Source organism: Drosophila subpulchrella, unplaced genomic scaffold, assembly GCF_014743375.2.
Source record: "Drosophila subpulchrella strain 33 F10 #4 breed RU33 unplaced genomic scaffold, RU_Dsub_v1.1 Primary Assembly Seq78, whole genome shotgun sequence".
In the NCBI taxonomy this organism is placed as follows: Eukaryota; Metazoa; Arthropoda; class Insecta; order Diptera; family Drosophilidae; genus Drosophila; species Drosophila subpulchrella.
The window spans coordinates 505,359-529,526 of NW_023665713.1; the positions used below are offsets into that span (position 1 = coordinate 505,359).

General features: G+C 44.2%; 1 protein-coding gene across 1 annotated transcript; it reads left to right on the top strand.

Annotated features, from left to right (window-relative positions):
- The first annotated feature begins 14,177 nt into the window (after positions 1 to 14,177).
- Positions 14,178 to 15,480, top strand: LOC119562638. Its single transcript, XM_037875865.1, has 3 exons — positions 14,178 to 14,438; positions 14,502 to 15,109; positions 15,171 to 15,480. The coding sequence occupies exons 1-3, from the start codon at positions 14,222 to 14,224 to the stop codon at positions 15,366 to 15,368; spliced, it is 1,023 nt and encodes a 340-aa protein (XP_037731793.1). The 5' UTR covers positions 14,178 to 14,221; the 3' UTR covers positions 15,369 to 15,480.
- Positions 15,481 to 24,168: the final 8,688 nt, after the last annotated feature.

Consider the following 24,168-nt stretch of genomic DNA (forward strand, 5'->3'; position numbering starts at 1 on the left):
ATCCAAACTTCGAATGGACCAATTCTTTTTATACCCGTTACTCGTAGAGTAAAAGGGTATACTAGATTCGTCGAAAAGTATGTAACAGGCAGAGGGAAGCGTTTCCGACCCTATAAAGTATCAAACAAAAACACCTCTTAACGAGGTAAAAAGTAATGGCGAACGCGCCTTTAACAAAAATTTCTGATATCAACAATTGTGACGAAAAATAATATTACATTCGATAAAATAAATAAACTATATTAAATTTATGATTTCGGCCCGCAAAAGTACATATTTATTTACCTACATGTAAATTTTCTGTCGTAGCGTGCCGAATACATAAATTTAATATAGTTTATTTATTTTATCGAATGTAATATCATTTTTCGTCACAATTGTTGATATCAGAAATTTTTGTTAAAGGCGCGTTCGCCACTACTTTTTACCTCGTTAAGAGGTGTTTTTGTTTGATATTAGAAGTTTTTTTGCACAGAGTTTAAGTACCCCAATACCATGTCTAGGAGTCGTCCCCATATGGCTTGGCTATTGAAAAACCAAAGACACAGATTCTACCCCTAATCTTAGCTGAACGCCACCTTAAATTAGGCACATCAAGTTTTATCGCTTCAATTACCTATTTTAATAGCACAAGTTCGGAATCTCAAGGGCTGTATAGTTTCAGATTCCAAGAGAAATCTGTCATTTCTTACATTTCCCGTCGAACTAGCGGGTTTTTTCAAAGTGATAGAACAAATAGATCAAGTTTCCTATTTCGATTAGCTTCTTGCAAGTAAAGGACCCTAAAACCATAACAGATTTTTCGTTTGAATTCTAATAATTCTAATTCTAATAAGAATTTTTTTCATCAAATTTATTATACCCGTTACTCGTAGAGTAAAAGGGTATACTAGATTCGTCGAAAAGTATGTAACAGGCAGAAGGAAGCGTTTCCGATCCCATAAAGTATATATATTCTTGATCAGGATCACTAGCCGAGTCGATCTAGCCATGTCCGTCTGTCCGTCTGACCGTCTGTCCGTCTGTCCGTCTGTCCGTCTGTCCGTCTGTCCGTCTGTCTGTCTGTCTGGATGAACGCTGAGATCTCGGAAACTATAAGAGCTAGGCTATTAAGATTTGGCGTGCAGATTCCTGAGCTTCTTACGCAGCGCAAGTTTGTTTCAGCAGAGTGCCACGCCCATTTTAACGCCCACAAACCGCCCACAAACTTCCAAATATCGTAGATATGAACGAGAATATCTCGGAAACTATCAAACATAGAGAATTAGGATCTAAGATTTAGATTCCGTAGCCTTGTACGCAGCGCAAGTTTGTTACGCAAATATGCCACGCCCACTCTAACGCCCACAAACCGCCCAAGCCTGTAGCGCCCACAATTTTCATGCTAGATAAATTTTAACTGAAATGTATTGGTCTCGTCAATACCTATCGATTGATCCACGCCCACTCTAACGCCCCTAACGCTTTAATTAAACGCTTTGCTGCTTGCATATCTCCATTTCCCTTTGGTCCCTTTAGCTGAGTAAGGGGTATCTGATAGTCAAGGTACTCGACTATAGCGATTCTTCTTTGTTATACCCTTGCAGAGGGTATATTGATTTCAGTCAGAAGTTTGCAACTCAGTGAAGGAGACGTTTCCGACCCCATAAAGTATATATATTCTTGATCAGCATGACTAGACGAGTCGATCTAGCCATGTCCGTCTGTCCGCCTGTCCTTCCATTTCTACGCAAACTAGTCTCTCGGGCTGCAACTTTTCCAAAAGTCTTATATCTTTTGCAGGTAGTATATAAGACGGAACCAGCCGGATCGGACAACTATATCTTATAGCTCCCATAGAAATAATCGGAAAAAAATGTTAAAAAATTATATCTTTGGTGTTTTTTAGCATATAACCTCCTAAGCTTGGAAATAACATTTTTTAATTAGTTTTGAATTTCGAATTTCGAAATCGGACGATTATATCATATAGCTGCCATAGGAACGATCGGAAAATTGGTGGAAAAATAATATGAAACAAATTATAGCTTCGGTGTTTTTCAACATATAACCTCCTAAGCTTTGAAATAACATTTTTTAATTAGTTCTGAATTTCGAATTAAATTTTAACAAAATCGGAAGACTATATCATATAGCTGCCATAGGAACGATCGGAAAATTGGTAGAAAAATAATATAAATCAAATTATAGCTTCGGTGTTTTTTGACATATTTTCTTATACTATTGGGAAAATCATTTTTTGTGTTTTTAAATTTAATAATTATAGCTACAAGGGTATACAAGTTTCGTCTTGCCGAAGTTAACTTCCTTTCTTGTTTAACATGAAACCTCCGAAGCTTGGAAATAACATTTTTATACCCTTGCAGAGGGTATATTGATTTCAGTCAGAAGTTTGCAACGCAGTGCAGGAGACGTTTCCGACCCCATAAAGTATATATATTCTTGATCAGCATGACTAGACGAGTCGATCTAGCCATGTCCGACTGTCCGTCTGTCCGTCCGTTTCTACGCAAACTAGTCTCTCAGTTTTTAAGCTATCGGGCTGAAACTTTCCCAAAAGTCTTATATCTTTTGCAGCTAGTATATAAGTCGGAACCAGCCGGGTCGGACAACTATATCTTATAGCTCCGATATGAATAATCGGAAAAAAAAATTATATCCTTGGTGTTTTTTAACATATAACCTCCTAAGCTTGGAAATAACATTTTTTAACAAGTTTTGAATTTTGAGTTCAATTTTATCAAAATCGGACGACTATATCATATAGCTGCCATAGGATCGATCGTAAAGTTGGTGGGAAAATAATATGAAACAAATTATAGCTTCGGTGTTCCTTAACATATAACCTCCTACGCTTGGAAATAACATTTTTTAATTAGTTCTGAATTTCGAATTTAATTTTATCAAAATCGAACGACTATATCAAATGGCTGCCTTAGGAACGATCGGAAAATTGGTGGGAAAATAATATGAAACAAATTATAGCTTCGGTGTTTTTTGACATATTATCTTATACTATTGGGAATATCATTTTTTGTATTTTTAAATTTAATTTTTATGTCTGCAAGGGTATACAATCTTCGGCTTGCCGAAGTTAACTTCCTTTCTTGTTTTTCCTCTAAATCCTCCAAGGTAGCTTTTAGGAACTCCATCCTTTGTAGGTGTTGGTCGAAAAGCATGCCTTCAAATTGCATGTAGAATAGTTCTATCTGTTGAGCGTACATTTTTAAGGAAAACTATTTCTTTTTCAGACTGATTTAAGACAATTGTTGGATTTAAAAACTCAGCTCTTTATATTGAAGAATTTTATTTACTTTACTTATTTACTGATAAAAATTCAATTTGAGCACAGCAATGAGGTATTCCTTTCTCATTTAATTTCCTAAATGGTGTCTTTGTAGAAAATTTGTTCACATAATATTTAGGTAGAAATATCCAAACATCTTTGTCGTCCTTATCAGTTAAATACAGAGCTTTTTTAGTTTCATAAGGTGTCTTTTTCAACTTACATCCAGTGATCTTATACTCAAATCCAATACATCGATTTTCAATTTTTGTGTAGCCAATCACAGGCTTCACATCATTTAAGGTCTCTAAGAAGTCCTATCAAATTCAACAAAATTAGACGATGAAGTATTTACTTTTAATTTATATGCATAACATTTTTGATTCGCGTTAGATTGGATTCGTGGTGCACTAGTACCTAAATGTTGTATACTAAATCTTTAACCCGAAATTACATGGTCTTTTATACTTGTCAAAAACTATATATTTCTATCAAGTCATGTGGAGTAAATGAGATAAATCTTTCAATAACGTTAAAATAAAGTTAGTGTATATAAGATACATTTTCTATAGAAAAGTCAGTTTATTTTTAAAAACATCGAAATGGTGAAGTATCATTGCGAGTTGTGCTCAGAAACAAAATCCTTTACTCTACTACTAAAAGCGCATACCTTAAAGATACACAACTTCGCCTATCAGAAATCTAGATCTTCCTTTTATTATTGTTATTTCTGTCCTAAAGTACGGAAAATTTGGTTGCGATACGACTTTAATATGCATCGTCTGTTGGTTCACAACGCAGAGCTAAAAAGTATTTTTAAACCAAAGAAAAAATGTCCAATAAATAAAAAACATTTGTAAGATCTCAATTTAAAAAATAGTTTTTACTTTATTTTTCTTTATGTAATGTGTATTTATAATTAAAAAGTTAAGAATCTAGATCAAATAAAACATCTAGTAATGCGTTGTCATCTCCATCATCCAGCAAAGTTAAATAATGGTTAGTCGGTGGCGGTTGAGGTCCCATAAGTTCTTCAAAGATGTGGTCGTCGTTAGGGAAAACATCTTCTTCTGGCCTGGATAGGTCGTCGTCCAATTGAAATTCCTGTGCACACTGATATTCACCTTCGCTTTCATCGTGTGTGATAAGGGATTCCAAAAAAGCCTGCGTAGTAGTCCCTAATGGAAACTGGATCCACTCAAGAGACTTCAATCCTGGGACCCAATTTTGGGTCGATAATGCAGCCGGTTGAAATACGCTTTTTAGGAGGCGATCAACCGAATCTTCTAATTCGGAAACCTGCACAAGGTCCAGATCCGAGTTTCCAATTATTTCAGCATCAGAATCTTGCGTAGGTGGTAAGCCCAGGTTGTCAATCTGAACCTCGTTTTCCGAATCGATAAGTTCTACGGTTAGATCCATAGGTATGCAGTACTGAGGCATTTGAAGAACTGATCCTGGGCAATTTGAGTGGTGTCATTTTTATACCCGTTACTCGTAGAGTAAAAGGGTATACTAGATTCGTCGGAAAGTATGTAACAGGCAGAAGGAAGCGTTTCCGACCCCAGTATAGTATATATATTCTTGATCAGGATCACTAGCCGAGTCGATTTAGCCATGTCCGTCTGTTCGTCTGTCCGTCTGTCCGTCTGACCGTCTGTCCGTCTGTCCGTCTGTCTGTCTGTCCGGATGAACGCTGAGATCTCGGAAACTATAAGAGCTAGGCTATTAAGATTTGGCGTGCAGATTCCTGAGCTTCTTACGCAGCGCAAGTTTGTTTCAGCAGAGTGCCACGCCCACTCTAACGCCCACAAACCGCCCACAAACTTCCAAAAATCGTAAATATGAACGAGAATATCTCGGAAACTATCAAACATAGAGAATTGGGATCTAAGATTTAGATTCCGTAGCCTTGTACGCAGCGCAAGTTTGTTACGCAAATATGCCACGCCCACAAACCGCCCAAGCCTGTGGCGCCCACAATTTTCATGCTAGATAAAAAATTTTAACTGAAATGTATTGGTCGCGTCAATAACTATCAATTGATCAAAAAAAAATTTTCCACGCCAACTCTAACGCCCATAACGCTTAAATCTATCTTCCGCCGATAGGTGGCGCATTTCAATCTCGCTTTGCTGCTTGCATATCTCCATTTCCTTTTGGTCCCTTTAGCTGAGTAACGGGTATCTAATAGTCGAGGTACTCGACTATAGCGTTCTTCCTTGTTATAGTCTTGAATGTTCACTAAAAAGGTTGACATCTACAGGGAGTGCATACAGGCATGTTGTACTCCTAGAACCAATCCGATTGGTTCTCGAATATAAGGAGCAGCCCAATACCCCAGTCGAATGGTTATTAGAAGGAAAACGAACACAAGGATTGATAACAAATTACCGGGGGTGAACGTGGTGTAGGAGGGGTTAGGACGTTGACACAGGATAAGAAAAGGCAATCTCTGTGTAAGCAAGATACGTATAAATGGTCAGTTAAGGTCGGGCCAGCATTGGCATAAGATGTCGCGATGCAACCATTCGAATTTCCTAAGCCTTAAGCTAGGAGTAGCTATTAAAAGCGGTTGCGGAGGTTTTATTCGGCGTTTTTAAATGTATTTTGTATGAGTTGTTTTAATTGCAAGCATATACACATCCCATAATCAGTGTGTTTGGTATCCCACGGAATCCTCCCGTTTTATTGCATTTCAAATATTGTGACCCCTCGTTATCTTCTGAGAATGAGCAGGAGAAAGTGAACGTGCGTACCCACGAACCCGAATCTCACCCCCTACCCTCGAGTACTTACTCATGACTGCTTGTGCGCGAAGGTGTGAAATTTTAATTTTGGGAGTTTTGTTCAAAATGTGCAGTTTTTATTTTAGAAAAGAGAAAATTATACCATTGGAAAGGGCTTGAAAAATGCTTTCCAATCATAACATATAATATCGGTACTAATTACGGTATCGGCGGTCATCGTCGTTTTTTGCCTTTTTCTGTCGAGCAGTGCTGTAGTGCACTGCTTGTGCGGTCAGGAGTAAGGACTCGAGGGTAGGGGGTGAGATTCGGGTTCGTGGGTGCGCACGTTCACTTTCTCCTGTTCATTCTCAGAAGATAACGAGGGGTCACAATATTTGAAATGCAATAAAACGGGAGGATTTCGTGGGATACCAAACACACTGATTTTGGGATGTATATGTGCATGCAATTAAAACAACTCATACAAAATACTTTTAAAACCGCCGAAAAAAACCTGCACAACCGCTTTTAATAGCTACTGACATCCAAAGCTCTATCCCTGTAAATCTCTACTAAGGCATTGACAGCTTCTGGGCTCTGGTCAACGGTCTTAAGGCAGCGAATTATTAGTGCAAAGTAACTATTGACGTTGATGGTTCTTGGGTCTTTTTGACCCATTTAGTGTTCTAGAGTGCATAGATCACGCTTATCGGCGTAGTGGAGTGACAAGACCCGTTTGATCCCTAGCCAGTCGTCGTTTCCTCTAATCTTCTGCTTAATACTAAGCGAAATGGACCGATAGAGGGGTGTATCCTTGATCACCTCATAATCCTTTAAAACTGCTTCGGCTTTCCCAAAACAAGAGTCGTAATTATTAGACTCCCCCTCGAAAACCTGTAATTCCTTTACACAATCCGGCAGTCGCACAATCTCTTTTAATTCGTACTCGGTGCGGGCGGCGATCAAGTGTTTGGGTTCCGGAACAACCTGGTTAACCTTTTCTCGGTCGCCCTCTAAGCCTATATCCAACTTTCTTGATATCCTCTTTTACATTGGCCATTTGGCCATATATATCATTGCTTTTGTTTTACGATAACCTTTGCGCTCGTGAATATGCTGAGAGGCAGATCACCGCAGTGGGTTGGTTTTTTTGTTTTTATTTACTTTTTCTCATTTCTGTTTTTTACGGAATCGATTGCGGGTTCCTTACATTGCATTTATCGCACACACAATAGCACACAAGACTTAACTTGCCATTTCAAACTCTATTTCACTTCCTCTGCTAAGGGATCCCCATCGCTCTTTGGATGGGTCCCTGTTCGGGCGCCAGTTAAGATACTGCCGCTGCCAGTGCGGGACCTATCAGTGCTGACTCTGCACGGTGGGCCAGGAGAAGGCAAGACTAAAGCGGTCAGCAGATATTTCGCTGGCATGTGTGGCTGATACTTGGAAATTGCGTATGTGGCTGATCGTGGGGTCGATGAGGGTAGGGGGAATAGCTGTGGCGTTAACTTATATATATACCTTCTTCCTCTTCCGTGCCTTTCCCCGAATAAAACATACCTTTTTACTCTGCGCATATACAAACTATTAACAACGCAGCTTGCCTTGGAGTGGTTGCATTAGGACTAAAAAGCTTAAAATCAAATCGAGTTCGAGTTCGTTACCTGTTCTGTTCCGAACTGATTATATCGATCCATTTTGTATTTAAAGATTTTGTTTCGGTTCTGTACCAGAAATCCGATCTTTAATTTAAAAGTTATTAGCAAGTTAAAGAAACGATGCAAGCAAGGCCCTACAATAGTGTTTAAATATGCACATACGAAGTTCATTGCTCAGATTGCGTTAGGTGTCCTGAGCTGGTAAAGTTATCCAATTGCTTTTCAAAATTACTTTCAAACGTGTCTTTTTACAACAATGGCCGCGTTCAGCAAAACAACATGATACCTGTTCACTGATGGAATTCTTACGATAGATCTGCTCAACTACAATGATTAGTAATTATGATGCATAAATTCTTGCAGTATGATCAATAATAAACCTCCTTTTTCGTGATATTTTCGGTATTTTCGTGCAGTCATATTCATCTTCCCATCTTTCTAGCGATTTGTCATCTAGCTTACTGCGCGCTAAGGAAATATTACAGCATTAAGAATTTTGAAATATGTTCCTGAGGATCTTAGCGCGGTGGGATGGGAATTCACGTAGTGAGTAATAGGCCGCGGAAGACAGAAGAACAGCTTCTCCAACCTTTGTATACACACAACGCAGAAACTAAGCCGAGCCTCCAATTCTGCGGCTGCTACTTAATAAGCTGTCACGAGATAGAAGGAACTCATCTTCCTCGTTCTTTCTAGGTGCCATTTTGAATTTAGCTGTTGATGAAGGTTATGTGCGACCTAACTGTACCAACATTGCAAGCGCACTTGATTCAAATTGCAAGGGAAGAGGCCCGACCTTTGTCTGCGTATTTATTGATAGGGCTTGGAAGGCTCCATCAAAGTGTTCCAATAACTAATACACGCAAATCTGGTCACCGTGCTCGGTAGAGAATTCAAGGTTACCGAAAGCCATTCAACAGTAGCCCGCGCTCTTACACACACATTCACGCTTCTCCAAAAAGCTCAGGAAAGCCCATGTACCGCAATAATGTACACGTTTGTATGTATGTAGTGCAGACTTTTTTCGCAATTAAATTAATATCGCTTTTTAATAACAACTTTGTTGCTTTATGTATTTAAGAATTTTACCTAGAGTCATTGATCAAATAAACATACCATGCAAAGGGCACCGAGTATGCCAGGCGGAGGAATAACTCACAGATTGGCATGGTCTCGCGCTGCCGGTTGCCGATGATTCTTGCTTTTTGCGTAGCATCTAAGTTGAACTGTCTGCTACATCACTGAGTAAGTCAAGCCCCAAGTGTAAGCGGCAATCGGGGTGCTCCTCCGATAAGCTCCAAGTCGGGGGTACTCCTATGATGAGCTCCAAGTCGTGGGTGCTCCTATGATGAGCTGCAAGTGGGGAGTGATCCTACGATAAGCTCCAAGTCGGGGGTGTTCCTGTGATGAGCTCCAAGTCGGAATTATCTCCTGCCAGTCTAGTATTAAAACCACGAACAGGTACCTAATAGTTTATGACTTTGACCTTAGCGTTATTTAATGTTTTACATTATTTTTATACCCTTGCAGAGGGTATTATGACTTCAGTCAGAAGTTTGCAACGCGGTGAAGGAGACGTTTCCGACCCCATAAAGAATATATGTTCTTGATCAGCATCACTAGACGAGTCGATCTAGCCATGTCCGTCTGTCCGTCCGTTTCTACGCAAACTTGTCTCTCAGTTTTAAGGCTATCGGGCTAAAACTTCCCAAAGGTCTTCTTTCTTTTGCAGGTAGTATATAAGTCGGATCCAGACGGATCGGACAATTATGTCTTATAGCTCCCTTAGGAAATTTCGGAAAAAAAAAAAATAAATTATTTCCTTGGTGTCTTTTAACATATTAACTACTATAAAATAATATGAAACATATAACAGCTTCGATGTTTTTTAACATATAATTAATTAATTAGGTATGAATTTCGAATTTAATTTTATCAAAATCGGACGACTTTATCAAATCGCTGCCATAGGAACGATCGGATAATTGGTGGGAAAATAGTATGGAACAATTTAAAGCTTCGGTGTTTTTTAACATATAACTTCCTATGCTTGGAAATAACATTTTTTAATTAGTTCTGAGTTTCAAATTTAATTTTATCAAAATCGGACGACTATATCATATAGCTGCCATAGGAACAATCGGAAAATTGGTGGAAAAATAATGTGAATCAAATTAAGCTTCAGTGTTTTTATACCCGTTACTCGTAGAGTAAAAGGGTATACTAGATTCGTCGGAAAGTATGTAACAGGCAGAAGGAAGCGTTTCCGACCCCATAAAGTATATATATTCTTGATCAGGATCACTAGCCGAGTCGATCTAGCCATGTCCGTCTGTCCGTCTGTCCGTCTGTCCGTCTGTCCGTCTGTCTGTCCGTCCGGATGAACGCTGAGATCTTGGAAACTATAAGAGCTAGGCTATTGAGATTAGGCGTGCAGATTCCTGAGCTTCTTACGCAGCGCAAGTTTGTTTCAGCAGAGTGCCACGCCCACTCTAACGCCCACAAACCGCCCAAAACTGTGGCTCCTGCAGTTTTCATGCTAGAATAAAAATTTTAACTGAAATGTATTATTCTCATCAATACCTATCGATTGACCCAAAAAAAGTTTGCCACGCCCACTTTTACGCCCACAAACCGCCCACAAACTTCAAAAAATCGTAAATATGAACGCGGATATCTCGGAAAATATCAAAGATAAGTAAATGGGATTTCAGATTTAGATTCCGTAGGCTTGAGCGCAGCGCAAATTTGTCACGCGAATATGCCACGCCCACTCTAACGCCCACAAACCGCCCAAGCCTGTGGCGCCCACAATTTCCATGCTAGATAAAAAATTTTAACTGAAATGTATTGGTCTTGTCAATACCTATCGATTGATTCAAAAAAAACTTTGCCACGCCCACTCTAACGCCCACAACGCTTAAATCTGTCTACCGCCGGTAGGTGGCGCATTTCAATCTCGCTTTGCTGCTTGCATATCACCATTTTCCTTTGGTCCCTTTAGCTGAGTAACGGGTATCTCATAGTCGAGGTACTCGACTATAGCGTTCTTCCTTGTTTTGATATATTATCTTATACAATTGGCAATAAGTTAGAAAATCACTAACCGAACTTTGAAACTTAATTTAACTTTAAGTCTGAAAACCGATGCTTAAAATTATACACGGTTACAGAAAACATTATATAGATCTACAAGTACTTACTAAATCCTATAACCCGCAAATTATTGCCCTTCAAGAAACACACATTACAAACCTTTGCTCCCTTCTTACCCCTATAAACTACTCCCTCTACACTAGCAAAAATAACCATAATAGTTTTGGAGGCACCGCCTACACAATTCCATACCCCAGAACGAAATCTCCGTAAGCTCAGACTTTGACGCGGTCGGAGTTTCCATACAGTCCAAATCCAAATTAAACACCATTTCAGCCTATATCTCCCCCTGCAAGCCCTTTAACGCAAACCACATGGCAAATGTTTATGATTTCCCGAACGCCCAAACTCTAGTGTTGGGTGACTTTAACAGCTTGCACACTTATTGGGGCTCACCAAAATCTAACAAAAGAGGAAGGACTTTAGCCAACTACATTGACCGTTCTAAACGACAAATCTCCAACTCACTTCTTAACGCAAAACACATACACACACATAGATCTATCCTTCGTCTCCGCCAGTATAGCTCCAGAAATCTCCTGGGAAGCGTTAGACGACCTGTATGGCAGCGACCACTTTCCCATATTAATCTCAATATTCCGCAACCAAACTATCCCAACCTTTTCCGCAAAACTCTCATTTAAACTAAAAGATGCCCACAACTTTTAAACACAGAGTTCTTAACCTCTACAATGAAATACTCTTTTCACATATCCCCAATCATTTAAACTCAGCCTGGTCCTACCCATCTTGAAACCACAAAAACCTCAAACTGACATAAAATCTTACAGACCCATATCTCTGAACTCATGCCTAGCAAAAATCCTCGACAAAATAATTCCAAATAGATTATAGTGGTTCGTTCTAAACAACGATCTCATTCACAACAGCCAATTCGGCTTTTAAAGAAGCAGATCTGTACTAGACAGTCTACTTTATGTAGACCACCTAGCCTCCAGATCCATTTCACTCGATTTCACTAAGGCTTTCGACCAAATTGGCATACACACAGTCATACAGCAACTACACATTTAGAAAATACGGGCTCATATAATCAACTATGTCAAAAACTTCAAGAAAAATAGGAAAATAATAGTCAAAGCCGTCACCTACCTCTCCAATACCTTCCCCCCTAACAATAGGATCCCGCAATGCTCTCCAATCTCTGTCATTTGACTCCTCATAGCCTCCAACTCCCCTAGCGACATCATCTCTATCCCCAGAGAAATTAAGTTCTGCGCTTACGCAGACGACTTTCATCTCCTTATAGAACACAACAAACGAAAAAACCCCACAACGAACTTAACAGACACCTTTAACCAAATCGACGAGTGGTGCACTCACTCAGGCTCAGTTCTTTCCAAAGACAAATGCCAGATACTTCATATCTGCCGGAAACACAACTGCAACGCTAAGATACTAACCACTTTACCAACCACCGACACCCTCAAAATACTAGGACTCACAATCAACAACAGATACAAATGTAACTCACACATATCCAAGTTAAAAACCGATATGTCCAAGCCATTAGGCATAGTTATTCACCTTTCGTCATACAAATACAACACCAACACCGCTTCTCTCATCCGAATCATAAAATTATTCATTATTCCCAAGGAAGACTACTGCCTTTTAATTTATGGACACGCACCCAAATCACAATTAAACAAAACTAAAACTTCCCATAATTCTGCAATAAGAATAGGTCTTGGTGCATTCCGTTCCACGCCAATAAACAACCTTCTAATAGAAGCCAGCATATGTACCATGGAATACAAGCGAGACTTCTTAACTGGAAAACCCCCTTAAAAAAGCTTACTAAATCGACTAAAAGACACCATAGATACTCCAGCACAATAGACCACGTAATACATTCATCCAAAATCAAATCTATTCCTTACCTCCCAATCAAACACAATAAATGCAAAACATTTAAGATTTATAGCATTGTTAAAGCAACCAACACCGCCCTATCTAAATACAATAAGAATACAACACCACCAACCATTATTCATAGACTCTTTCGCACCCTCAAATCCTCATATTCCAACCATAACTTCGTCTATACGGACGACTCCAAATCTGTAGGCATAACAGCATCCAGCATCACAGCCGAAACAGCTACGATCAAACTGGGTTTCCTATTCCTCACAATAGCAATTCAGGAAGCCATAAAAATATGCGTAAAGATGCCAGGCAAACATGTTATATGCACAGACTCCCTCTTCTCCATCTCCTCGATCACCAACCATAACAACCATTTGCACTATACCACCTCAGTCAGAAACCTAGTCACATAGGACTTGTAGGTAATAAAAACGCAGACGAGGCAGCCAAAGTAGCCTCTAAATTTCCATTAACCCTCACTGCAAACAACAACTCAAACGACATTACCCACTTATTAAAAAAAGAACTACAAGATAAACAAGCGAACATTCTTAGATCAACATCTAACTGGTATCAATAAATTGCTAAATTATCCATGCCCCCATAAAAACTCACCCTTGAGCAGGAGGCAACATATAATAATAAACAGACTCAGACTAGGACACACAAACTTAACCAATGCACACTACCTGGACACTTCTTAAAACAATTTGTACCCATTGTGTTACAACGCACGCATAAATATCCAACATATAATATGTTCTTGCACCACCCTCTACCCTCAACGTTCTCCTTCCACAGCCTGAATCCAAGCCTATCTATAGCTAACCCCACAATCGACAACTTCAACATCATCTCAAACTTCCTAATCAAATCAAAAATGATTAATAAAATATAATTTAAATAAAATAATAACAAAATCAAAAATATATTGAAAGAACAAAATAAAATAATAATAAATGTATATTAGAAATAAGCATAAAAATTGAACATTGTAAATATCTCACCATGTAGAAAATAAGCTAGATTCAATAGACTAAGGAAAACAAAATGAAATGATACTTAACCTGAAGAGCTGGATGCCTATAGCTGCTATAGCTCATGCCCATTGTTAGCACTTAGTTTATAATTACATTTTAGCATTATATTATTAAGTAAATAAATACATTTTTCGGAATTTCGAATTAAATTTAACAATTATAACTGCAAGGGTATACAAACTTCGGCTTGCCGAAGTTAACTTCCTTTCTTCTTCAGAATATTTCTGGGATGCCTTAATATATTATGATCCGATCGTTCTAACAAATATACTACCCGCAATAGAAAAGAGACTGTTGGGATTAAAAACGAGGAACTAGTTTGCGAACAAACGGACTCGACTTTATCCACTCGGCTGTTGATGCTGATTAAGAATATATTGGGTGTTAAAATGAATGAATTCTTATTCTTTCTAGATTTATAATGATTTCGGAGTTCAATGCATTCGCCTTACCGGTTTCATGAGATTCCTAATAAGCATTGTTCGAATGCTAGAAGAGCGGCCCAGTATGTACCTGTATGAGATAAAGAAGGGTTTGAACATTGGCCTCGCCACCACCTTTGAGTTCGGATTTCCGAATCTGTACTCATTGATTGCAGCACATAAAGATTTATTCACAATTAACAATGGACAAACCCAAGAAAGAGCCGATGTTTCCCTAACTGTTGACTGCGAACGTGAGTATGAACTATAAACAACTATAAAAAATGAAAATAGTTTAATTTTTTCATATTGTACAGTTCGTCAGAGTTCTGGAAACAACCACCATCCCACATTGGGCTCCATGACGCTACCATATTCCAAGCCCAGAGCCCAACGACGGTTCCATGCCTCCTGTAATGACCACAAAGGCACTAAGCCCCCAACAAAAACTCAAGCAATTGCCAAAAATTATACCAATAGTGTTATATCTGTGTGCAACTTTAAGTCTCAAGGTGACCAAGATCACTTTGTGAGCGACAGTAGCAAAGTTTCACCGCCAGTATATTATTTTCCTCCAAGAACCAACTCATCAATGCTCACTAGTTTCGGATCCGCTCTTGAGGACGGAAGCTTGTGCAAAAGTGAATGCAACAAGGAAAACTCGATGAACTCATCGCTTCAACTGTTTAACAGTTCATTTAACTCGTCGGGCGAGCTTTACTCTAGTGTAGGTTCAGAAGATTTGAACAATATAACTGCAATAACAAATATCCCGGCGGACACTTCACATAACATGTCTTGCAAACTTTGGCGTAGACGTCAAACAAGCTTCTATCAGCTTAATTCAACTAAGCTGCCTTTCCTGGCTGAAAGAACGAACGGTTTCATTTATGAGGCACCGAAACCCGATACGCCAAGAGTGAAGGTAATAAATATCAATACAAAAATATTCATTTTATCTACATTTTACTTAAAATCACCTTCAGAAATTACCATTTTGGATCGATCCCATTTGGAATGAACGATCAGAACACCTAAAGCAGAACATTCTTAACATTCGACTTCCCGAACTACAAACTCATAACGTAATTCCCAAGTTACTTTCGCCGTATACTATTTCAAAAAATGAGAACTTAAAGCGTCAGTTGTTTAATTTTGATAATCATGATCGGAAAATAGCTTAAGTACCAGTACCGATTTCCCTAAATTGTTCTATACTCAAACATGTTGTTGTTGTGTAAGAGCAAAAGGATTACAAAGCATTTACTGAGCATTCGAACGTGTTTTTCAGAATGATGATAACAATAAATTTTTGATTTTCTTCTCATGTTATTTTATTCAAAATATATCTGGTTTTTTCTTAGTAAGTTTGATTACTTACGGTTATTTTTCCTGAATCACCGCTTGCGAATGAAGAATTTATAACTCTTGGGCATGAATCGGCCATATCATACGTCAACGTACGAGCTCAGTGTGAACTATTTTGGGGGACCGTTTCATTTGATGCCGCTTACTCTCTCGACTACCCTGGTTGTCCTGGATAGATGCCATATTACGTTGAGGGGCACCTAAAGACATACTCGTATTAGGGTTAGTATGTTTTGACGACGTATGTTCACCAGCCTGCAACATATATATATTTCCCTAGGAGAGCGCAGACCGGAGTTCGAGCCCACGAAACGGCAGTCTACCAAAATTTTTTATTTTTGCAACCTCTAATGAACTTTATGTGCCCGCTTGACCCTTTTGTATTAGAAGGCTTGTTGGCCTAGCGGTAAGTTTCTTTCCCTTAAAAACTTTCAGTCGTGAGTTCAATCTGAGAGGAAGATATAGGAGCTTTTCAAATTTCTAACGATATTGTAAAAGACACCTACACGCGTTTTTAATATATGGTGATATGGGTGGCAGACAGATTTAAGCGTTATGGGCGTTGGAGTAGGCAGGGCCAATATTTTTATGTCAATCGATTGGTATTGACGAGACCAAAACATTTCATTAAAAATGTTTATTCTATCATAAAAACAGTGGTGGCCACAGACTTGGGCGGCTTGTTGGCGTTAGCGTAGGCGTGTCTATCATTTTTTTTAATAGGTCAATAGGTATTGACGAAACCAATATATATTTCAGTCTTATCTCAAAACAGGAAAGAATATCAAATTGGTTGAGCGAAGACACTTTTTTGTTTCACTCGTGTTAGGTGTCTGAACGCTACTACACTAGAAGCACATAAATAACACAATTTATAAATATCACTGTTTATTTGTAAACGGTCATAACTAAGGTCTTGTTCTAAGGAATTCGCGGTTGGTTAATTTGTAATCTTTAGGAAAGGAGTTAGCTGGCATTTCAATCCTTAAGATAAAATACGTATTTTATTTCTGTTCGTTCTGTTGAATTGGCCTAAACAGTCTTTAGAAAGTTACTAATTCTTCAGCAAGGATATGAAACCGCAGCTTCGTGGAATTATATGGACAACAAAGTAGGTTTTAAAAAAAACGATGGTAAATTGAAATTTTTTACCACCATTTCATCTTGACTTATGGTAACATTGACTTCCGTACTTTTTAAATATCTTTTGTGATAATAAATGTATATATGTATACAAAAAGGACCTCAAGGCTGTAACGAACTGATTTTGTGTCTGCTCGCTACGAGATTCGTGCGGCTAGCTCAGAAGATTGTGTGTTCGTCCCACCAAATTTATGTGACGTGATTGCCCCGTAGATCAGTGATAAAAAAAGGGTTCTAATGGCAACAGTGGGATTTATTCTCGTGGTATTAGTACAGCGGGTGTGTGGCTGGGCTGGTTACTGTATCTCCTTGCTCTGGTTCCGCCGGCTGCTGGTGCTCCTCTTTCTTGCTGGACGACGCGTTGACTCGGCTTCTGCTTGGCTCCTGGGTCTCGGGACGCTCGTAGTGGCCGCCTCTGCTTGCTTGCCGACGCGCTGCCTCGGGGTCGCTTGTTGCGCCTTAGACTCGCAGAGAGTTCGGCCTTGTGGGCTTAGGGAAGCCGTTCTCAGACTAGGGTGAACAAGCCTTGCTCTCCAGGCCGACGCCTTTTGAGGAAATACCTGTCCCTTGCTCTGTCCCGGACGGTCCCGCTAGGTTCTTGCTCAGATCGCGCTGACAGTCAAGGCTGCCGCAAGGAAGCTGCCTAGCAGTTCACTTTGCTTTACGTCTAGCGCAGACGAACGTTCCACCCGGCTTCACCCTAATACTTGACGTCCGCGACGCACCTGCGCTCCCCAATGAGCTCCGCGGGGCGATGGTAACGTGGCTGCCGGAAATGTCTGCTGGCGTCGCTGCCGATGTCCTCTGCGCTGTCTCCTGACCAGTAGCTTGTCGTTCTGGCACTCGGGGAGTTGGGCGGTTGCTGTTCGGGAACTTTGCCGGTAATCGCAGGGCTCTCCAGGCGACCGCCTCTTGAAACCGCAAATCGATCTACCGCTCGTCCGTCACGCCAGGACCTGCTTGGTCGGGCAAGGTACGCTGGGTCTCAGACAACTTTCCTCCCCAAGCTGACGGTTCTTCGTCGTAGGACTCTTCCGCTTGTCTCTGACAGACCTGCCGGGCGACTCGCCAGGGTGTGGTCTTGACAAAGTGGGAAAACGAACGCCTTGACTTAGCCGTGTGATGCCTTCCGGAACTCAGCCACTTGTGTCTCATTTCGGAGATTCCTGATGTCCCAATCCCGAACGTCTCGACGTGGCGATCTTGCTCCTTGTATGCTTCCCACAGCGCTGTTTCCGACGACTTGCTTGGTTGTGGCTCCCTCGTAGATTACTTGCTTGACTGACTGTTCACTTGGTACTCTAACTGATCTTGAAGGTTTGACTCCTCGTGATCGGCTGATCCAGCTGCCAGCGCTCTGCGGCCTTATATAGGGCCTCCGGGAACCGTTATTTCCCTTTTGCGCACGGCCCGCTGGATCTCTCCACTAAGGTCCAAAGTCCGTGCCTCCTGGTTGACCCACTTGTCCTTCACGTACCGCTTCAAACCAATGCTCTGCACACAGCTGCCGTCCCGCTGATTTCCGTGCTGCTTGTGGCACGCCTGTGTGCCACTCCACTGCCGAGATGTGGCACTTCTTCTCCCGGTACAAAGTTCACGGGAGAGTCCTAAGTCCGGTGGAGTTCCTTTATCCGCTTCTGCACACGGCACTCTTGCCTTGCCCGCGAAGCCTCCATTCTCTCTCAATCTCCATCCTTGGTCTCCAAACTCTCACGCTCTCCGTCCTTGGTTTCCAAGCTCTCCCGCTCTCCATCCTTGGTCTCCAAACTCTCTCGTTCTCCATCCGTCCAAACTCTCCTCGCCGCGCCGTTACTACGCCAATTCGCCGCGTATCTGGTAAGCGGCCGGCCATCTGCTGCTCCTATTTGTGGGGAGTTATTCAACTCCTCACATTCCCCCCTTACTTCGGGAAACATTTAAAACTTGTTCCTACTCTCCGGCGTTCTTGCTTAGCTAGCCTTTGAGTCCTTGTGATTCCCACGGCGCTCCCTCGTTGCTCCCTCGATGCTCCCTCGACGCTCTTAACTCCGTTGAGTTTCTACAGCGCTGGTCATCCTCCTCGTAGCAAATTGAATCTCCCGCGCCGATATTCTCCTTGAATCCACCGGGATATTGATACTCATGGGCTATCGATCCTCAGCTCCCTGCTCATTGCTGCGTTCTACTCTTTTTATTGGTTCCTCCGCCTGGTCACACCGCATATCGATACCGACGGTGCGGCGTTGCCACCTGCTCGTTGCGATATTTCCAGCTTTGGCTGATATTACCATTTTCGTGTACCCATCGATCGCACTTTCATCTAGTGCCAATCAATCGCCTATCGAGGCGCCCCCTTCCCTGGCTTGTGGTGATTTTGCAACTTTCATGGGTAAGTTTTTTTTCCTTTCTTTCACTCCTTTCGATCTCATCCTTTTCTCTTTTCTCGTCCTCTCTCGCCCTTCACTTGTCCTTTGTTGGCTGCCTCTGACTCCATCTTGGCAACTTTCGAGAGCGGGTGCGGAGAGGACTTCGCATTTGCTTCGCAATCGGGTCAGCAGGTAAGTATCATGGTGTTTGTTTCTGCTTCCTTCGTTAAGCCCCTTTGAATTTCAGGTTGCTGGTGAGGCCCATGCATGCCCCATTTTTTCCAGTCATATCCCCAATCAAACCCTTGGCCCCGTGGGAAGTCATTGTTTGTGTTTTTTTTCCTTTTTCTTTTCGTTTATTTTATTGTGCGAACACTCGGATGCCCGCGACTCCAAGCCTCACCCGGTACCTACGTCCGCCCTCGTTGACCAGGACGCACCGCCTGTCGCCCCTCCGCCGTGCCGTCGCGACCGCGGGCGCCTCCTCGATACCCTCCGGCCACTCGCTCCTGGCGATCTCGCGCCAACCGCCTTCCACCGGGCCGATACCTGCCGCATGAACTGCGGCCGCGGGCGCGTCACTCCCGGCGTCGAAGACTGCCGCTGCAACGGGGGTCTTTGGGTGGCCGGTGGCTCGGGCCACACCCAAGGTCTTTTCTCCAGAGATTCCGCCTCCCCTGTCGTCGCCGTCGTCGTCGGTGTTGGCGGGCCCGTGCTCGGTGTCGGCGGGACCCACGCATCCTGCCGGCCTCTCGTCCGGGGATCCCGAGGACTCACCTTGGGGACCTCCTCCTCCCATATCCTGGGCTCCTCCCTCGTCGGTACCGTCGCGGGCCCCTCGGGCCACGTTCATACCACCGTCTGCTGGCGCCACCGCACGCCCTCGGGCACGAACGCCCGCGTGCTGTGGCTTACGTGCGCGGCCGGCACCTCCGTCCGCACCACCGTCTGCTCCTCCGCCTGTGCCTGGTGGACTGCCTCCTCGGGCGGTTGTGGCTGCGGCTGCGCGGTCGTTTCCTCGGATTGTGGCGGCGCCTCCGGTCGTTCGGGCTCGGCATATCGCGGCGTGGGTGGCCGGGCCGGCCTCCACGGCGGCGTGGCCAACGGGGCTCCTCCGTCGCTGCCTCGGGCTTCTTTCGTGAACCACTCCCCTTCGTAGCGGGGAGTGGGTGGCACCTCCGGCAGCCAACGCGGAGGGGATGGCGCGCAGGGCTCGTCCCCATCCTCGCTCTCCTGTCCCGGACTGGGTTCCTCGGCCGCGTACCTGGGGGTGAGTGGAACCTCCCACGTGTCCTCCACCGGTTCCTCCCACAGACGTCGCTCCTCCTCCTCCGCCTCCTGCAGACGGACATGCCACCGCACCGCCGCCGCCTCGTGATCCTGCCGCAGCCGGATCTGCCACCGCGCCTCCTCCTCCGTCGACCGCTGCTGCTCCTCGTCCGACGGCTCCCGGTCCCGGAACCGTTTCCGAGTTTCCTCGGTGGTCCGACAGACCGCCTCTGCGTGGCCCATCGGGAGTTCCGCTCCTCCGACGTCCGTCGTCCCGCGCGGTTTGCGATCGCCCGCCGTCGCTCTCCGGAGCCGCCACTCTTTTTCCTCGACGACGGGATCGCCGACCACCTCCACGTCGCTGTCTGAGCTTACCGCGGGCTCTGGTGCGGGGTCCTCTTCGTGGGTCCGCTCCAGGGCCCGCCGCGGAGCTCGGGTAGGCCGTGTTTCCCACCATCCTTGCCCCGGGCGGGGTCCCTGTAGGGCCGCCATCCTCCTGCGCGCTTCGGACCTTGTCACGCGTGTGCTCATCTTGGTTTCCTGACTTGTAATGCCCGACCGTCGCTAGGCTCCCCATACAGTAAACCTCGGTTGCGCGCCTTCCTCTTTGCCCGATACCGTTATGTCCTTTCTTTGGGGCGCTCACTCTCTTACGGTAGAGCTTTCTTTGCTGTGCCGTCTTCCCCTTTTCTTCGTAAACCATAAATATTGTACTCCCTCAGATCACCGTGGCACTCTGGATGCTGCGGTTCGTTGTTCCTCTCAGTTCCGTAACCAACTTGCTTGAGACCCTACCTTGATCACCCTTGGTAAGTATCCCTGGAAGTTGTCCTTGGGCCTACACCTTGCTTCGGGGCGTTCCTGGGTGGTATCCTTGGGGCATTATTGGGGTATCCTTGAGGTGTCCTTCGAGTACCATTGGCTTGTCCTTGGGGTATTCTCTGGGTGTCCTTCGGGTATTATTGGGGTATCCTCTGGGTGTCCTTCGGGTATCCTTGGGGTATCCTCTGGGTGTCCTTCGGGTATCCTTGGGGTGTCGTTGGGCTATCCCTAGGGTGTCCTTCGGGTGTCCTTTGGGTATTGTTGGGGTATCCTTCCTGTTTGAAATTATGTGCTTTTGCTACTGTTGTTGTCGACCTTGTCCGTGTCCTTCCCGCCTGGCCTGACCACGGATGACTCTGGCAAATGCCCGACGCTGAGTCCTGTTGCCTTTCGGGTGGATCCCTACACGTTACCCGTATCCTTGTGCCGTTTTGTAAGTGTCCCTTCCGCCTGGCGTAATCGCGGATGACTCTGGCAAATGCCCAACGCTGAATCCTGTTGCCTTTCGGGTGGATCCCTACACGTTACCCGTATCCTTGTGCCGTTTTGTAAGTGTCCCTTCCGCCTGGCGTAATTGCGGATGACTCTGGCAACTGCCCCACGCTGAATCCTGTTGCCTTGCGGTTGGATCCCTACACGTTACCCGTATCCTTGTGCCGTTTTGTTAGTGTCCCTTCCGCCTGGCGTAATCGCGGATGACTCTGGCAACTGCCCGACGCTGAATCCTGTTGCCTTGCGGCCGGGATCACCATCCACCCTTATCCACGTCCTTGTGATCTATCCTTGTAACTGTCCTTTCTGCGTGGCGTGTGGATGACTCTCGCTTAGGCCAGACGCATTATCCTGTGGCCTCGCAGTCTGGATCAATGTGCAATCCTTCTCCATGTCCTTGTGTATCCTTATGGTTGGTCTTTCTGCGTGGCGTGTGGATGACTCTCGCTTAGGCCTGACGCATAATCCTGTGGCCTCGCAGTCCGGATCAACGTGAAATCCTTATCCATGTCCTTGTGATATCCTGATTGTCCTTTCCGTGTGGCGTATGGATGACTCTCGCTTCGGCCTGACGCCTAGTCCTGTCGCCTCTTACCTGTCGTTAGACATCTGACGTTTCTGCTGTCGGCTCGTCTTGTTGTTGCTTGAGCTCGCCAACGTGAACTGTCCTTTCTTTCTTCGACTGTGTGTGGCGAATTTTGTAGATCACTGGAGAGACGAAATCTACAACCTGGTAAGGGCCATCGTACCTCGGGGCTAGTTTTGCAGCGAATCCTTCAGCCGCTTTGGACAGGATATGTTCCTTGGCCCACACTATGTCGCCCACCGTTGGTGACCATTGCCTCCTTCTCAGATTGTAGTGTCTGCCTTGGTCCTGCGACGCCTTTTCCATATTTCGCCGCACGATCTCGAATACCACCCTCAGTTTGTTGGCATTTTCCTCAGGGGTCTCCGGAGCTCGTCGAGTGCCTAGGGTTTCCTTATCATATAGGCTGCTGGGTAGACGTGGTTCCCTGCCCTGGGTAAGAAACGCCGGTGTGTGGCCGGTGGATTCTGATGTGCTCGTGTTCACTGCTAGCATAATCTCCGGCCACTTCTCGTCCCAGTTTCTCTGATCCTGCCCTGCGAATTGCGCAATCATGGTCTTGACTGTTCTGTTTGCTCGTTCGGGCGGATTTTCTTGTGGTGTGTATGGTGCGGTGAACTGTTGTCTGATACCCATCTCAGCCAGAAAACTCTTGAAGATATGGCTTGCAAACTGCACTCCGTTGTCCGTTATGACCACCTTCGGGACCCCGTACCTTGCGATTATGCGCTCCCTAAACGGCTTTTTGAGCGACTCTGCTGTCGCACTGCGCAGGGGCACCAGTTCCGTCCATTTCGAAAATCTGTCTATCATGACCAGCAGCTGGTTCCCGTGCTTAGATCTTGGTAGGGGTCCCACGAAGTCTGCACACACCGTGGCCCATGGTTCCTCCGGCACTTGGGTCAACATCTTCCCGGCCGCCTGCATCTGATTGGGCTTAAATCGCATGCAAATCTCGCATTTTCTTACGTGGGCTCGGGCGTCTCTATGCATGCCTGGCCAGTAGTATCGGGCTGCCAACCGTGCAATTGTCCCCCGGCTTCCTACGTGTCCCGCAGACGGTGCGTCGTGGTTTTCCCTGAACACTGTTTCTCGTAGAGACTTTGGGACGCACATCTTCCATGAAGCGACGTCTTCACTGCCTGCTCGGTGAGGTATGTTACTGTACAGTGTCTCACCATCCATAACATAGTCCGGGTACTTCTGCGGTTGGGTCCTTATCTTTTTGCCCATGTCCTTGATCCAGCTGCACCCTCCTGAAGCTATTGTTGCTGATGCCTCTTTTAATCCTCGTAGCGTTTCCGGTAGTGGTTGTCTTGATAGTGCGTCGGCTACTACGTTTAGCTGACCCTTCTGTACGCTATCTCAAAGTCGAACTGTTGTAGCTCCAGGGCCCATCTGGCGATCCTTCCTGAAGGGCTTTCGATGCTGTTGAGCCACTTCAGGGCCATGTGGTCGGTTACTACCTTAAAGTGGTAACCTTCCAGATATGGCCTGAGCTTCCGGATCGCCAAACACTCCTTCTCCGTTGTTGAATAGTTCTTTTCCGCGCCGTTCAGTGTTCGGCTCGAGTAGGAGATTACTCTTTCACCCTTTTCGGTGTCCTGGGTCAGTATCGCTCCGATGCCGTAGTCGCTGGCGTCTGTTTGCAGGATGAAAGTTCTACTGAAGTCCGGGCATGCTAACACTGGATCTGCCACGAGTCTTGCCTTAACTTCCTCAAACGCCATCTGGTGCTTTGGTGTCCACTCCCACTTACTGCCTTTGCGCAGCAGGTCGTTCAGGGGTTTGACGATTCTGAAAAATCCGGCGGTACCACGACGCTACTCCTTGGTATTGCCGGAGCTCTTTGACAGTCGATTGCGGTTCTATTTCGGCGATGGCGGCTTTTTTTCTGGATCTGTTCCTATTCCTTCGCTAGTCACTCGATGTCCCAGGTACAGCAGCTCCTTTTTGAAG